Below are 15,860 nucleotides of genomic sequence, written 5' to 3' on the forward strand. Positions count from 1 at the left end.
CTTTTATACTTGTCGTATCCCTTACCGGGAGTGTGGGATGTCGTCTTAACATCCTCCCAGGATTTATAACAAGTTTTTTGAAAAATTTATTTTTATTATTTATAATAACATTATATTATATAGTAAATATATAAACAATAAATAAATAAACAATAAAATAAATATTATTACTTTTGTTGCCTTTTTCTTCTGTTTTGGAGCTTGGAAAAATATAGAGGACTTTTAGAGCTTTGTGCTGATAACGAGTTGTGAAAAAGTGAAAATTTACGGCAAAAAGTAAAAATCACAAACTCTCAAAATTATCACACTACACACTTTATAATATTTTTCTCTCAACTCAATTGTGATTTTCTTTACAAATGAGAGATCTATTTATAGAAAATTTTTACAAATAATTCAAAAATAAATTACATCATTACCTTCATCATCACACACAAATTTCAACATTCAACACCTAATTTTACCTAATTTTCAACATTCAAATATTCAACATTCAAATATTCAATACACACATTTTAAATATTATTTTTCAACAGTATGCACTTTTTTTAATGACATGAAAACTCGTAGGCATTATTATTCGGTGTGTGCTGGATAAATTTTCAAGAATAACATAATATCCTACAAATTAAGTAAACCAGGTGAACCATATTGGAAAACAAGCACGACCAAGAAATTATTTGTAATGGTAATCGAACTCTTAACCATGGATCAAATATCCACGTATTATACCAATTCAGATATTCAACTGTTCTAATGTTTTTTTTACTTCGCAATATGTTGACTTGACATTGATTCGTTAGCATGCGAAATTCTTAGAATACACGATTTCGGTAAGCAAAATTTATATAGTGATTGTAAAATATTTACTTATTAATTTTAAAAAGTAATATCTCCATATAGTAATTGGGTGTCAAATTTACGTTGACCTAAAATATCTGGATCTCGTAACCCAAGTAATCGGTACCAAAATATTTTGTAATGAAGCATTTTATGCATCATAAATAATGTAAAATTGTGTTTGATTTAATGGATTTGAGTGGATTTTATTTCAAATCTACACATCAAAATTTATTGTATTAATTTGGTTCCAAAATTAGAACAAATGATTTAAAATCTCTTGTGTTTGTTAAGTAGATTTTTTTGTTTCAATTTCAAATACAAATCTCAACTTGGTTATTTCAAAATCCATCAATTTCGAATGTTTTGATTTGAAATCCTCCAATAAATAAAAATTCAACTCAAGTGAAATACGAGAATTTCAAATTAGTGAGAATTTTTGTGTAGATCGAAGAGTTGAAATTTAAATTGATATAGTCCTCCGCTAGGGCCTATATGAGGCAAAAACTTCCATAATTTGGACTATGCTTTCCTGATTTGCGGCTCGACAAAGAAAATTAAGGCCACGTCCATTATTTTTTTATTTATATATTATTTATTGTGAGCCCATTCAAGAGTGGACTGACTCTCGAGAGATATGTTTTAACTTTTATGTATGATTTTCGCAAGGTTGAAATGGTATTTTCTTGAATTTCGATTGAGAAAAACAATTTTTTTTGTCTATTAATTTATTTTATTTTATATTTCAACTTTCTAAGTATTTAAAGTTTTGCTTGGTGTGATTTTTTTTTTAGTTATACGTCACCGGATATCGACGTGATACTTGAAATTGCCGTAATGATGTTGAAAATTGATTGTGAAGCACTCGAAATTGTTTATGCGTGGTGTCATGTCACACATCCAGGCCAAAATAACCGGAAATCAGAAGTTGATAATGTACCAAAATCAAACATAGAATACATGATGGACCAAAACTGTTGAGGATGAAATAATAAGTTATTTACCTGTATTAATATATATATAGAGATATGAAATGAAACTTCCATGTTAATTTGTAGGTGAGCAGAATGACCGGATAATCAAGAGCAGAAAACTTCGGTGAAAATTCCTAGACCGAATGAGGTTGAAATAATATACACAAATACTAACAGTAGGTATGTTGTATTTATATATGATTTCATAAGGCATATAAAATTTAAAATATATATTGGAATTTCTAGTAAATTACATGATACTTTTAAATTTCAGAACCTTTTTTAGAAGTACTTGTAAGGACTTGTTCTATTTCTTCGTAAAAATAAGCCTCAATTTAGTGTAAAACAATATGATAAGGGTTGTTCAGGGATCCATCGTAACGATATCACTGTCTCCCTTTGATGAGTATTTCATCGTGTCTTAGCTAAGGACATCTCCAAACTAAGATCGCATCCATTCCATTTCTTTCCTCTAACGCAGCGCTGTCTGTCTTCTGCGCTATGTTGTAGGTATTTTTATTATTATTATTTTCTTTTATTATTATGTGAGCTCTACAAAGAAGAGTTTCCAAACCAAGTCGGAAAGAATTGGGCTAAGAGAATGTAGTCCATTTCTATTTGGGCTTCTTTGGTTAGGTTTTAAATTCGTGTCCGTGAGATAAGAATTAGGTGGTGGTTCACTTTTCGGTTGAGCTCTATCATATATATAGAGGTACTCACCATTCATTCCTATGGTCGGAGTGAAGCCGAATCATTATGTTTAAGTTATATAAGTCGATATTCAATTGGAGAAAGATTAATTTATATAAAATAATGTTTTCCTCTACTTTTATATTTTGCATTCTATCATGTTTTTAAAAATCTGATAATATAGATTGTTTATTTTTGGTACATACATCGATCCTTTATTTAGATTATTAATTAATAATTTGATCAGTTCAATTGTGATTAATATAACTTCGAATTAGCCATTAAAAAAAATTTTGGATAGAAAACAAAACAAGCACCAACCATCTCGTGAGCCGAGGCGAAAAAGGATATTGAAGACATAAATAAAAGTCTGGCCGGGTACAGTCTCCCTCAAAGCAAAGCACCATTTGACCCATTTCTGTTTTTGCGCAACGTTTCTCAAGTATTTAATCCGGTTCCCACCAGTGTCTTTTTAGTGTATGGCCAATGCATACGCAACTTGTCCCTCATCACAGACAATCTTCACGCAATATGCATTAATATATATTTGTTGTTTTCTCGTTCGGTAAAATCTGACAACACGGCGGTGTGAAAGTGCATGGAGAATAACAGATTTAAATTTAAGAAGAAGAAAAAGAAATTGAGAAAAAAAAAAATTTAAATGGTTGGCAATGGCAGGCACAGATTGATTGATAGAGAAGGTAGGCTATATAAAAAAGTATACGCAAGTGAGGAGAAAGGGGTGTTGGCAGAGCAGTAGCATTGGCGTATGTTATATTCTACCAGACTGAAGGTCCGTTTTTTAGTTTCAACTCACCCCATGCACGTAACCTCGGGAACTTGGGCTTTTAAAAAAAAATTTAAAATATANATGTCCACATTTATGCAATACTGTTTTTGAGAAATATATTAATTCGCATTCCCATGCACGAGTTTCAAATCTTTATTAGCCTGGCATGTTTTTATTAAAAAATAAGAATTTACCTCGAAACATGAACAAATAATATAACCTAGGGTTTCCAGAAAAAATATTTATGTATTTTAATTAGCATTTTTTATATATATAAAAAAGTTCAGGGATTGAATATATATAAAGCCGATAACGGATGAATATTACTAACATTTTTTATATTCAAATTTAAATTTATTTTGCTCGAGATTGGCGCTAAATTTAAAATTAATTAGTTTTGGGATCATGTTATTAGGCTTATACTATAGTTGGAATTAACTAAACTTAATTTATTTTGTTCAAACTTGACATAGATCTGTGCTGTCTAGAAAATGTCAAAATAACCATGATCGAACATACGGGCTTGTTCAATTTTGAAATATATTTATGATGCGGCAAACATGAATGATGACTAGCAGTAAAAAAAAACCTACTGAAAAAAATTGTGAACGAAATTATTAATTATCTTCAAGTTGCTTGGTTCTTCCTTACTATAATTAACCAAGAAACAATACAAATTTGTTTTAGTAAATATATATAATTGAGACGAGACCGAGAAAAATAGTTAGTACGTACTTAATAGATGATTAATAGACCACGTATATATAGTACTCGTGATGAGTTCATATATATAAAAACTCTTTATCATAGCCTCAAATTTTATATATTTTTTCATGTGTGATTAAACACATAATCTATATGTTTAAATCAGTGATAATTATTAGTCCCCCTTGGTAATCTCAATAATCACCTTTTGATATATATTACTGTTGTCGTTTGTGGGGGTGCATGTTTAAACGAAACAAGTACAATGAATCCCCAAGTGAAACGTACGTTACCCCTCTTCTCTCTGTCAACACCTGCCGACTAATTTTAACTTACCTGCTAGTTCTGATAATACAACAAGTGTAACAGCTGAAACCAATATAAAAACACATTTATATTTATATATATACAAAAAAAAATTTAATTCGTGATACGATCTCACGAGTTTATTTTGTGGGACATGTTTTTTATTTACGTTATCTATGAAAAATATTATTTTTTATGTCAAAATTATTATTTATTATTGTAAATATTGACATGATTGACTCATCTTACGGATAAAAATTCGTGAGACCATCTGTTTTACAAAAGACATACTAATATATAAAATAGTCGCGTCTGGATTTTATGAGATAAGGTAGATGAGAGTATTATACAATGCGAAATTATAACAAACAAATTTCTTTTAAATTTGAGAGAGACATGTTCGATTTCGAAACATTGCAAAAATATAATATATGATTTGACGTGGGACTGCGTGATATATATATAGATATAGAGTAGGTGAGACGGTCTTACAGGTATTTTCGAATTGAAGATCCAAATAAAAAATTGACCTGTGAAACGTCTCACTGGAGTTTTTGTGATATATTACATAGTAGTTAGAATGTTATGATTATTGTCATATATATCACAAAAACTCATATCTGAAGAGTGAATTTTGTCAAACAAATCTACGACTCTTGATCTGATTTATACAAAAATATTATTTTTCCCAAATGCGAGTACTAAATTAGTGTGGTGGCTAAGAGTTTTGACTAGTGGGTTGAGCAGCGCTTTTTTGTTAGAGACTGGATTGAGCCTAATAGAGACAAAATGAGACACCAAATTTCTTTTCCAAATATGCCCTTATATTATATGAATATTACAATTTTTATTTTAATTTTAACAAACCATTTTTTTTTAAATTTCATCAATTCAAGTAGTACTTTAGTCATTCGATAATTTGTCAAATTTCACTTTAGTCCCTCAATAACTAAAAAAAAAACTGTACACACGCGGTGATGTGAAGAGTACCTAGTATTGGACTAAAGTTTTCGAATTCTGAACTGGGGGGCTGCCCGTATTATTATTAAACGAATCAAGTGGCCGGGGGATATTATTTACAGTTTCTTAAAATGGATCCAATCAATTATCGCTTTCCTCAAGATTGGCGTCGTTGAATTTGTTTTTCTTTGCAACGCAGTAGATCTGTCGTGTTTCTAATGCATCGATTGTACTCTAATTTACGTTTGACCCGCTCAGTTGGCATACATTTTTCCAAAGATTGATGGAGGAATACATGGGATCTCAATTAAAAATCTTTTTCATTTGAAAATTCGACACGAGTTAACATCACAAATATTAGTTTAGTCTTTTTAGTTTATCTTTTATTATCATTAAAAGGCTCGAACATCTCCCCGAGATTCTCATGTAGGACAAACACGTCCTAAATGGTCAACGTTCAAAAACCACCGAACTCTTCAATACATTCAGATCGATGCATGAGTGAGATATAATTAGTAGTTTAGTTTTAATCACGATTAGGTAAACGATTAAGTTAGACAAGCTGTGATTTGCAACGAGGTGGGTAGGAATTTGTACTGGCTTCCTTCTACTTGAGTGGTGTGTGGATCCGGCGGTCTTCCAATGCATCAAACGCCCGTGGAATTTTTTTGAAAAAACTTAACAAGATCATATTGCGCTTGGGAGATTGATAAATTTATACCAGATAATTAATTAATTTATTTCAAAGTGCAAAATAACTATTTATGTATAATATAAGACTATAGATTTAAGTTTATTGGAAGATATCATACAACGAAATTTCCACTTAATTGAAGAAATTGTCAATAAATGATTTTTTAAAATATTGAACTATTGTTAGTTTTAATTAAAATCAATCGAAATTATAATGAAAAATTGAAAAAGTTTATAAGAGAATAACTAATTATGTAAATTTTTTTGCAGTGAAGGTTTATAAAAATATAATAGAAAAGATATGTATAAATAATTATTGCGATCAGTCATGTAATAATTAATAAAACTAAGATACAATTACTCGGAACAAAATTTGCATTTTAAAAGATTTGTTAAACAAAAAGTGGGAAAAAAGGACAGGCGTGGAGGGTCACTCGGAAAAAAGCCCTCTCTGCCTTCTTCTTTAGGTTGCCTCCTTCCTCTCGACCTCCTCCTCTCTTTCATGCGTCAAAGGGAGAAACGAAAGGGCAAACCAGGGTAAATTCATACGTAAGAAGATATGATTCAGAGCTCAAGATTGAATCTTTAAAGATAATGAGCAGAGGCTCCAGTGTCTTCTTCTTTGAAGAAGATGGTTTCTCATATCCAAGAACAAGAATCCCTTCTCCAGAATTCAATATTTGATGCCCTTTACTGTGAAGAAGAGCATCTTGACGAAGATTCGAGCATTGGGTTTGACTTGAAAGAGCCAGAAATTGAATATTTTCTCGAGATTTGCGGAAAGCCCCCCATTTTTCCGTTTGAGCGTGACCTTTTCTGGGAGGATGATGAGGTTTCGATCCTTTTGTCTAAGGAGAAAACACAAGCCCGTTTGAGTTTTGAAGAAATAAAAGTAGATGGATGTTTAAAAATTGTGAGACATGAGGCCATTGTATGGATTTTGAAGCTGGTTTCCCACTATGGATTCAATGCCCTGACCGCGGCTTTAGCTGTGAACTACTATGATAGATTTATTGCTAGCCCTTACTTTCAGAAGGATAAACCATGGATGAGCCAGTTGGTTGCTGTGGCCTGTGTTTCGTTAGCAGCAAAGGTGGAAGAGACTCAAGTGCCTCTTTTGATAGACTTTCAAGTATGTTTTCCCATCAACATTTCATTCTTTGTGCGTCTTCTTTGCAAATGTTTGTTTAAGTGCCTCTCTGATTTGATTGTTTTGTTATCGACTTTTGATTGTGTGCGCGTTCAAGGTAGAAGAATCAAAGTATCTTTTTGAGGCAAAGACTATTCAGAGAATGGAACTCTTGGTGCTTTCTACACTTCAATGGAAGATGAATCCTGTGACACCGATCCCATACTTTGATCACTTTACGAGGAGATTTGGATCGCTAATTAATCCACATTGGGAGTTTTTGGGGAGGTGTGAGAGTTTGATTCTCTGTGTACTCACCGGTAAGTAGATCGGATAATTTTGCTATAAACTTATCATAAATCGGTTGGATTGTAGATTATGTCAAACTTCTAATTTGTATCAATGAGAATCTCTCTCTCGTTCTCTGGTTCTTTTTTTCTTTTTCATTTTCTTTTTTTCCTTTTTTCGTATCAACTGCTAATGTTGTCCGGTTATATACGCTATCACAGATTTTAGTCTCCTACGATATCTTCCATCTGTTGTTGCTGCCGCTACAATGATATATGTTATTAGAGAGATTGAACCTTGTAAAGAGTTGGAACTCCATAATCAGTTTGTGAGTGTGCTTAAAGCTAGCAAGGTTAGTTATACTTTGGGTGATAATATTTTGGTCTTTCCTTTTAAGAATGAATGGTTATCAGACCTTAATTCTTGATTATGGATTATAAACAGGAAAAAGTTGTTGAATGCCATAAACTGATAATGGAGATAATGGATGATCATTGCATTAAGCTGCATTCCAAACGTAAAAATGAGCCCATACCGAGCACTCCAACTGGGTGTAGTCGATGCTTATTTTAGCTCAGATAGCTCTAATGATTCTTGGGCCTTTTCATCATCCGTGTCATCATCACCAGAGCCATTGTTCAAGAGAAGGAGAGCTCAGGATCAGCACATGAAATTGGCTCCTCATGGACTGAACCCTGGTTTCTTATAATCTGATATTAGCAGTGGTACTTCGTAAGAACTTTTTCATTATGTTTTATATCATAATCTAAAGGAATTATGCAACATTTACTCCGTTTCTTGCCAATTCGACGATGGATGAGACCTATATTTATGATTACTGTCTTTGTTATTTTTGATCGGGGGTGAAGATTTATAACTGAGAGAGATGCTATCACAGTTTCATCTTATGTTAATTGAATATGAATTCAAAACCCCTTCTTGTGCAGCATGAGGCCTAATACTGGCTTATGCCTGTTTGATCAAGAATCAGTGACGGGGACGACTGATGAGTGTGTTCCATGTCTTTGGTTGTTTGCAAATAGGATGGATTCTTGAATTAAGAAAACTTTCCCATGTATATGCTAGATCGGCAATCTTGGGATAACTTGGTTTATTTACCGTAAAATTTGTATTTTTAAAAAATTATATTATATATTAAACTGAACTACCGTCGAGTACGTAAACCTACTATTTTGTTTTAAGTTTTTATATTAATTTGATATGTGGAGTCATGTTCTTGAAAGCATGAAAAGATTATCTGCAGTGTGATCTAAGTTGCTGCTTGACAGGGCTTTTCTTGCTTGGTTTTGACCTTACCGACAAGAAATCCCCCATGTGAAATAGTCTTAATACGAAAATCATGCATTTTTAATAGGTTAGGTTGGTTTCGTTGTATTTGGAATCTAGGAAAACTAACAAGATTCTTGTTAATTGTTCCAATAAAATATCCGAGAGTTGCATATTTGGACTTAGACAATCTTTCTTTTTTGAGCTAGTTTTTGGGGTTGAGTTAAGTCTAAGTTCCAATCTTAAAATGATATCAGAGTCAGGTTCCATTGTTATGTGTTGGACTGCTCATAGTTGGGTCACTCGTTCTGTCTATAGTTGGGTTATTTGTAAATTTCACGATCTAGATGTTCATTTCTGGGCGTAAGAGGGGTGTGTCAATTGTCCACATCGGTTGGTTGGTTAAAATACCTGATAGTTGCATAGACTTGGACAATTATCTTTTCTTGAGTTAGTTTTTGAGGTTGAGTTATGTTCAATTTCTAATCTTAACAATTATCTGTATCATTTTCTTGATTGGACTTGTTAAGTTTTCTTGGTTTTTGTCTACTGTGAAACACACCAATTATTTGCATTACAAATATTTTTTAAAATATGTTATCGAATAATATATTATATTGTATGAAAATTCGTCAGTACACATGATGTGAATCGGAACACTTTGACGATCATTGGATCAATTTTTATAAATGTCGTGCTCGTCTGATTGACTGCGTAATTTATTTATATGTATTTTCAGTTGATGCGTGATAACGATCCAAATACGTGAAATAGATTAAAGAAACACGATTTTCACACCAACTATATAGAGGGATTAGAGGCCATAGGTATCAAGGGAGAATTCCAACGTATTGTACTTTCAGTCTTATGTTAGATTCAACGAACTTAATCAATGTGGATCTCATGCAGAAGAGCGAACAGACATTAATTGTCTTGTGATGATGATGTCCCCTTTAGTCTACTCGATTGAGGAGATGGAACATAATCATTGTAATCCTCGTGCGTTTGGAGGGCAATTTTCCAAGAAATATCAAATATGAATAGCTATTCTGCCTATTGATTGATAGAACCAATAAATGAAACTAATGAGAACAATTCCGATAAAATCATTTGAGATGACAAAAATATTGGTACAAGTAATTTATCAAAAAAACATTTAGCATATGGTAGAATCACGCAGTTCAATATTGATTAGAAGCATTTATAAAATCTTGGAAATTTTGGAATACCTTCAAATGATTGCCACTCTTCTCGACGGTACGGGCTGCCCTCCGGATGATTCTGGTATATAATTTGATGACCGTAAATGCAATTTGCACAGAGATATGGGGTGCCATCAATCATGGCTACTGAAATAAGAAGATTTATTATAAGCTACGTCTCTCGATTTTAAAAAATAATGGCTACTGAAATAAGATAATATTAATCTTCGAGCCTCTTTTTTGCTTCTCATGATAGAACCCTAGTCGTAATTTTAATATTTTCACGTATTTACAAACAAAAAATTACTATTTTCACCTGCCCTCCAATTTTTTTTAGTTTACTTGCATGTTATATGGAAAAGGAATGGGTATAACTTTGTGTTTCTTGTATGTTCAGTATGAACTACTTTCTTGTGAAGTGTACGTACACATGATGATTCTTTATAAGATCTGGACACATAATTTAAAAATTTTAAGTTTACCCTATATCTTATTTAAAACTAAAAACTGTTATAATATCCATGAAATATTTCAATTGTTTTGTCCGGTCAAGAAGTTCTGTGAAATTTTGTTGATAAGATATATTTCAATTCAAATGTGCCGGTTCCACACTCAGTCTTCCTATTGAAGGGCCAAACTAGCGGGTTGGAAAAACTTCGGGGGAACGAGTTGTGTGTTAGGTATGTCAACCCAAAAAATAAAAATAAAACTCACATGTTATTACTTGAATTTTTTTAAAAAAAATAGTAAGAATGTTACACAATAATAAGTAATCAATTTCATACTCAAACAAATCATATGAGATTTTAACATCATCGATTATATTTTTAATAAAAAAAACCACAAATATAAACAATGTAAATAACATAAATAGAAATTTAATTATATATAATACGTAAGTCATTAAAAAGCAAAGTTTTAAATTCTCACGATATGTACTCTCAAGATAAACGTCTTGATGCAACCATTCACAAAAAAATCATCGAAAAATTTATAATTTTAATATTTTACAAAGTGGGCGGGCCGACTCACCCTACCCTGCCTCAATCCGCAACCCAAATGAGCTTACCCGTCCCGCATCTAAATGGGAGACTAAAATCGTAACCTCACCCGCCTATTTTTTTATAGCAAGACCGGTTGATCCGTTTTGATCGACTCTAGTTCTAAAAAAAATGCAAAATCTTGAAAAACATTATTAAAACTAGTGTGTATGTAAATTATTACATGAATATCATGATTTATATGTGTGATAACCGTTGAAATTGTTAGATAAATTTTTACATGTATTTAGCTAATTTTTCTTAATATTTGAAATTGAATTATGGAAAAATCTTGAATAGTAATAAATTGCTATAATAAATGTAAGAAAACTAAAATGTATTTTTGGCTTCAAGTTTTTAAAATGAATAATATTCTAACATTAGAGTAGGGGTAACTAACATGTGAGGTGCTTGTCAACAACAAAATTATATATGCCATATTTGACAAATGATTTAATTTTTAGGACGATATTTTTTTCAACTATCACGAGCGTAAAGCGTCATAATCAAGGCTCGCTCGATTGGAGCATAAATTAAAATTAATTAATATCTAAGGTAAAATATCAAATTATAATTTAAATAATAATATAAGTAATTAGGCTGATGAGTTCATCAATCAGACCATGATGCATTACCAGAAGTATACCGATTGGAGTTATTTTGATTGTTGCTCGCTAACAAGAGGATTCCTGTCATTAAAACAAAGTCATCATCTCGAAACACACACCGCGGAACCGACGTCGTTTTATTTTCAGGAATTTATCTTCCGTGAGAAATAATCAGGACTGTAGTAACAGTTAAATCTAACTAAGGCTTCGTTTAGTTGGCTTGATAAGCCTTGATAAGATTATTAATCGCATAATATAATGTGGGCCACACAAGGACACCAATATCCCAATAAAATATAACGTGTCTCGAACTCGTGACCCAATGTTACATCTCGTGTATATGTTGTCCATCTATTGTGACTATTAATGAAATGTCAATCATGTCTTAATTGTACAATTTGTATTTTTTATCATATCCAATATATTATATCAGCTCATTGATGAACACAAAGTTGAGCACAGTGAGGATATCACATAACAAAACTATATATATACACACATATAATAGAGACCACCTCTTTATTTATGAGCAAGTCCTTGATTTTTATTGAGGTCATATAATATCAAACCCAAAAAGTTAAAAAACAGTCAAATTAAACTCACATATTTGGGTCAATTTATGATCACAATTGGCCATAATTGTAAGACGAAGAAAATGAGAAGCATTCGATCTTTTCAAGCGATTGGAGGACCTCTTTCATTGGTGGTCTTTTTTGTGGCACACTACATATGCAACTACACCCTAATTTTAGTAGTGCTAACAAAGCTTCCTCTTTCCCCTCCACGTCTGCACGTATCGCCACATCAGCCATCCTCAAAATCTTGTCCTTGTCTTCCTCTGCTGACGTGAAATTTCTGATGGCTAAGCCGGGAACTGTTTCATCAGATATGATGGCTTTTCCCGTCAGCAATTCGAGCAACACAACACCGAATGCAAAAACATCCCATTTTGGATTGGGTTTGAGATTTCGAAGAGATTCGGGTGCGTGATAGGGAGAAATTCCGATTACGCTCGGGCTTGGGCTTGCAGTAGGCCCAATGGTTGTGTAATCGTGGATACTATCCTTTGAGGTTGTGGATCGTTTGCTCCCGAAGTTTCTGGCAGATCCGCCGGCCTTGGAACTGCTCTCACAGGTGACGAGCCTTTCGAGGCCGAAATCTCCTATCATGGGCTCCATTTCAGGGCCCAACAGAATATTGCTGGGCTTCAAGTTTCCATGCACATGTTTTTTCTCGTGGATGTAACAAAGTCCACGGGCCACCCCTTTTGCTATCTTGACCCGAATTTCCCAGGGTAAAGGACAAGGGGAGGACCCAGCTTTCCCTGCAGAAACGAGACCAGAAAAGCGCATGTTAGACTCCATGAATATCCTATTCGTTTAGGCCTCTAGGGCAGGCATTCTGCATGCGGAACGTTGACTTCGTTATCATGCGCTGTTAGCGAACGATAATAATTCCAATGGCAACAAGACAAGGTTGACTTTCAAAATTTCAATGTTTCAGTTACGATAGTTTCATTCAAACAAATTATTATCTTTCTCGTTACATTCGAATCCTTTAAAAATAAATGACTTCTTTCATCCTATAATTTTCGTATACATCAAATCAAATTTGAGACTGATCGCATGAAGAATGCTGGTTACATCTTGTTCGTTTGATTAAATCAGCGGGTCTCAAAATAGATGACCCTCGCGGAGAATTCTTAGAAAAAGCAAGTGTTCAGAAATTTGGTAGGAGAATCATTTATTTGTTTAATCATACAGCAGAAGTTTACTAAAAACCGAATTGCGCAAAAAATATAAAAGCAAGAAGAATGAGAACTTACTGTAACGAGCATTAGCGAGACTACCATTGGGCACAAAATCATAAATAATCAGCTTCTCATCATCACCCCAATAGAACCCTCGAATCCGAATCAAATTCGGGTGCACCAATTTTGCGATAACTCGAATCTGATTCTCGAAATCCCTGAATCGTTCCACGCCACTCTCCCCAATTCTTCTCACAGCCAACGTTGTACCATCCTCAAGGACAGCTTTGTAAACTATGCTGGAACCCGAGGCGCCTAAAATGTAAGCCGAGGCCTTCAGCAATGTCTCCAATTCCAGGTCCTTTTCTCCGTCGACAGTCACAAGGGATCCTTTTTTCTGCTCTTGGGGGACGTGGGATTCGCGGTTCTTGAGCGAATTTTCGGTGTCTGTGGTGCAGGGAGTCGTGATTTCTGATGATGTTTCCGCTTCATCTTTGGTGTCGGCGCCGTGTCTTTGTTTCTTTGAGCAAACCCATGATCTTAGACAGTGGTATTGGTGCGGGGATGGTTCAGAGGATGCCCACTCGAAGTGATCTTTAGCAAGTTCTGTCTCCTTTTGGATTGTACGATCCTTGTTTTTCTTTTTCTTCAGATGATAAATGTAGATGAAAATTAGAGTGAGGATTCCCATTCCGGCGACGTCCCCGATGATGATTCCCAGGATTTTTCCTGTCCTGAGCCTGGTTCGCTTTCCTGTAGATGGAGCTGAACCAGGGGCGGTGTCGGTAGGTAAGGCAGCGATTGCTGGTGGAGAGTCCGGTGCAGAAGAAGAATCAGGCAGAGTTGCAACGGAAGATGGAATCGAGCAGAGATTGTTTAATGGCTTCCCGCATAATCTGGGGTTGCCGGAGTACGATTTGATGTCTTGGTGAAAGAAAATATTAGAATTAGGAATCGGGCCTGCAAAATCATTGAAGGACAGATCTATTGTTGCATTTTCGGGGATTTTGGCCGCAAATGCCGGCGGGATTTCACCGGAGAGTCTGTTAACCGAAACGTTAAAATACGAAACTTTAGCGCCACCAAAATCTGGAGGCAAAGATCCGTTGATCAAATTGGAAGACACGTCTAAACTCTGAACTGAATTAAACCCGCCTGGCAGTAAACCAGAAATCAAATTGTTCTTCAAAGAAACCACTGTTAAATTCAGAAGAGTTGTCAAATTTTGAGGCAGTTGGCCCGAGAAGTTATTGTACGAAAAATCAAGAACTCGAAGCTCTGAAGCCATGAACAGAGAGGAAGGAATGGGACCGGTAATGAAATTTCCAGAGAGATTAAGATTTCTGAGATGTTCGATCATTCCAAGATTCGAAGGGATTGAACCCAGAAGTCCGAGACCCGTGAGTATCAATCCCGTAACCCGAAAATAAGCTTCCGCAGAGCCAGGAAGTCCACAGTTGACTCCATTCCACGAACATGGCAACTCATCATTTTCATCCCAGTTCTTCAAAACTCCTAACGGATCACTCAAGATACTGTTTTTAAAAGACAGCAAGAGTATCCCATCAGTGTTCAGCCCGAAAGATTGAACTTGAAGCATTAAAAAGAACGCGAGATTCCTCCACCTCCATAAATGGAGTACACCAAAACACTTGGTGCCCATTATTTATCACCACTCATCTTCTGTACACAGCTAGAACCCGAGGAATTGAGCGGGAATTTGAGGCATAGAGAGAGTGCAACGATATAGAAACTAATTAACTGGTATTTATTTTGCAGAAGGGGCGGCCATGTGAAGGGAGCTTCGCGTGAAAGAGAAAGAATGCATGCATTGAATGAAGAGTCACAGCTCATTTAACAAAAAGTCCAAATTCCTTCACCAAATTAAAACACCTTTGATGGTATTTGGATATCTTTACTTTTCTTACAACTATTTACATATATCATCATATTCATTTGAACGATGGATTTTGTTCGATCATAAAAATTATATGAATTTATAATTTTTTTAGTAATTGCAGAGTTACATTGTAAGATTACCACCATCTACTTCACTTTAATTATTTTTGGCGTCTTTATTATATATTTTTTTATTTTAAAAAAATAATAAATCTTACTTATCAAATTTCATAAATCAAACCGTAATCACCGATCTGTTAGGAACATATTACATTTCTAAGTCACGGAGTATGGATGCTGAAATATAATTATATATATTGACTTTCCGAGAAGGTCGAGTTATTGTTGTTACTACCCCTTTATCCCTTATTTCGATATACACTATTTTTTTTACACGAAAATTTTTGTGAGACGGTCTCACATATCAATTTAATGGGTCAAATCTTTTATTTGGGTCATCCATGAAAAAATATTATTTTTTATGTTAAGAGTATTACTTTTTATTGTGAATATCGATAGCATTGATATGTCTCATATATAAAAATTCGTGAGACCGTCTCACAAGATACTTACTCTTTGTTTGATATTTTTCCATCACAATAGTACTCCATATACCTACTTTTGGGATTCATTTGTCGATCAATAGTAGTCTTCCTGACCAGAGCCGTACCTGTGTTGAATAGGGTCTGAAACGAAAAT

General features: G+C 34.0%; 1 protein-coding gene and 1 pseudogene across 1 annotated transcript; one reads left to right on the forward strand and one right to left on the reverse strand.

The window, feature by feature from the left end:
- The first annotated feature begins 6,361 nt into the window (after positions 1-6,361).
- LOC140963723 (cyclin-D3-3-like) lies at positions 6,362-8,289 on the forward strand (annotated as a pseudogene).
- Positions 8,290-12,089: 3,800 nt separating this feature from the next.
- Positions 12,090-15,142, reverse strand: LOC140965256 (probable LRR receptor-like serine/threonine-protein kinase At4g37250). Its single transcript, XM_073425403.1, has 2 exons — positions 13,338-15,142; positions 12,090-12,836 (listed from the first exon to the last, which is right to left on the reverse strand). Exons 1-2 carry the CDS (start codon positions 14,923-14,925, stop codon positions 12,136-12,138), a joined length of 2,289 nt encoding a protein of 762 aa, XP_073281504.1. The 5' UTR covers positions 14,926-15,142; the 3' UTR covers positions 12,090-12,135.
- Positions 15,143-15,860: the final 718 nt, after the last annotated feature.

Source organism: Primulina huaijiensis, chromosome 18, assembly GCF_012295235.1.
Source record: "Primulina huaijiensis isolate GDHJ02 chromosome 18, ASM1229523v2, whole genome shotgun sequence".
Lineage (NCBI taxonomy): Eukaryota > Viridiplantae > Streptophyta > Magnoliopsida > Lamiales > Gesneriaceae > Primulina > Primulina huaijiensis.

What these genes read in the sequence shown, in the direction of transcription:
- LOC140965256 (XM_073425403.1), bottom strand. Translation starts at nt 14,925, where the DNA reads ATGGGCACCAAGTGTTTTGGTGTACTCCATTTATGGAGGTGGAGGAAT. An exon ending in TCTCGCTAATGCTCGTTACA is followed by an intron (nt 12,837 to 13,337) that starts GTAAGTTCTCAT and finishes TCGTTTCTGCAG; the next exon opens with GGAAAGCTGGGTCCTCCCCT.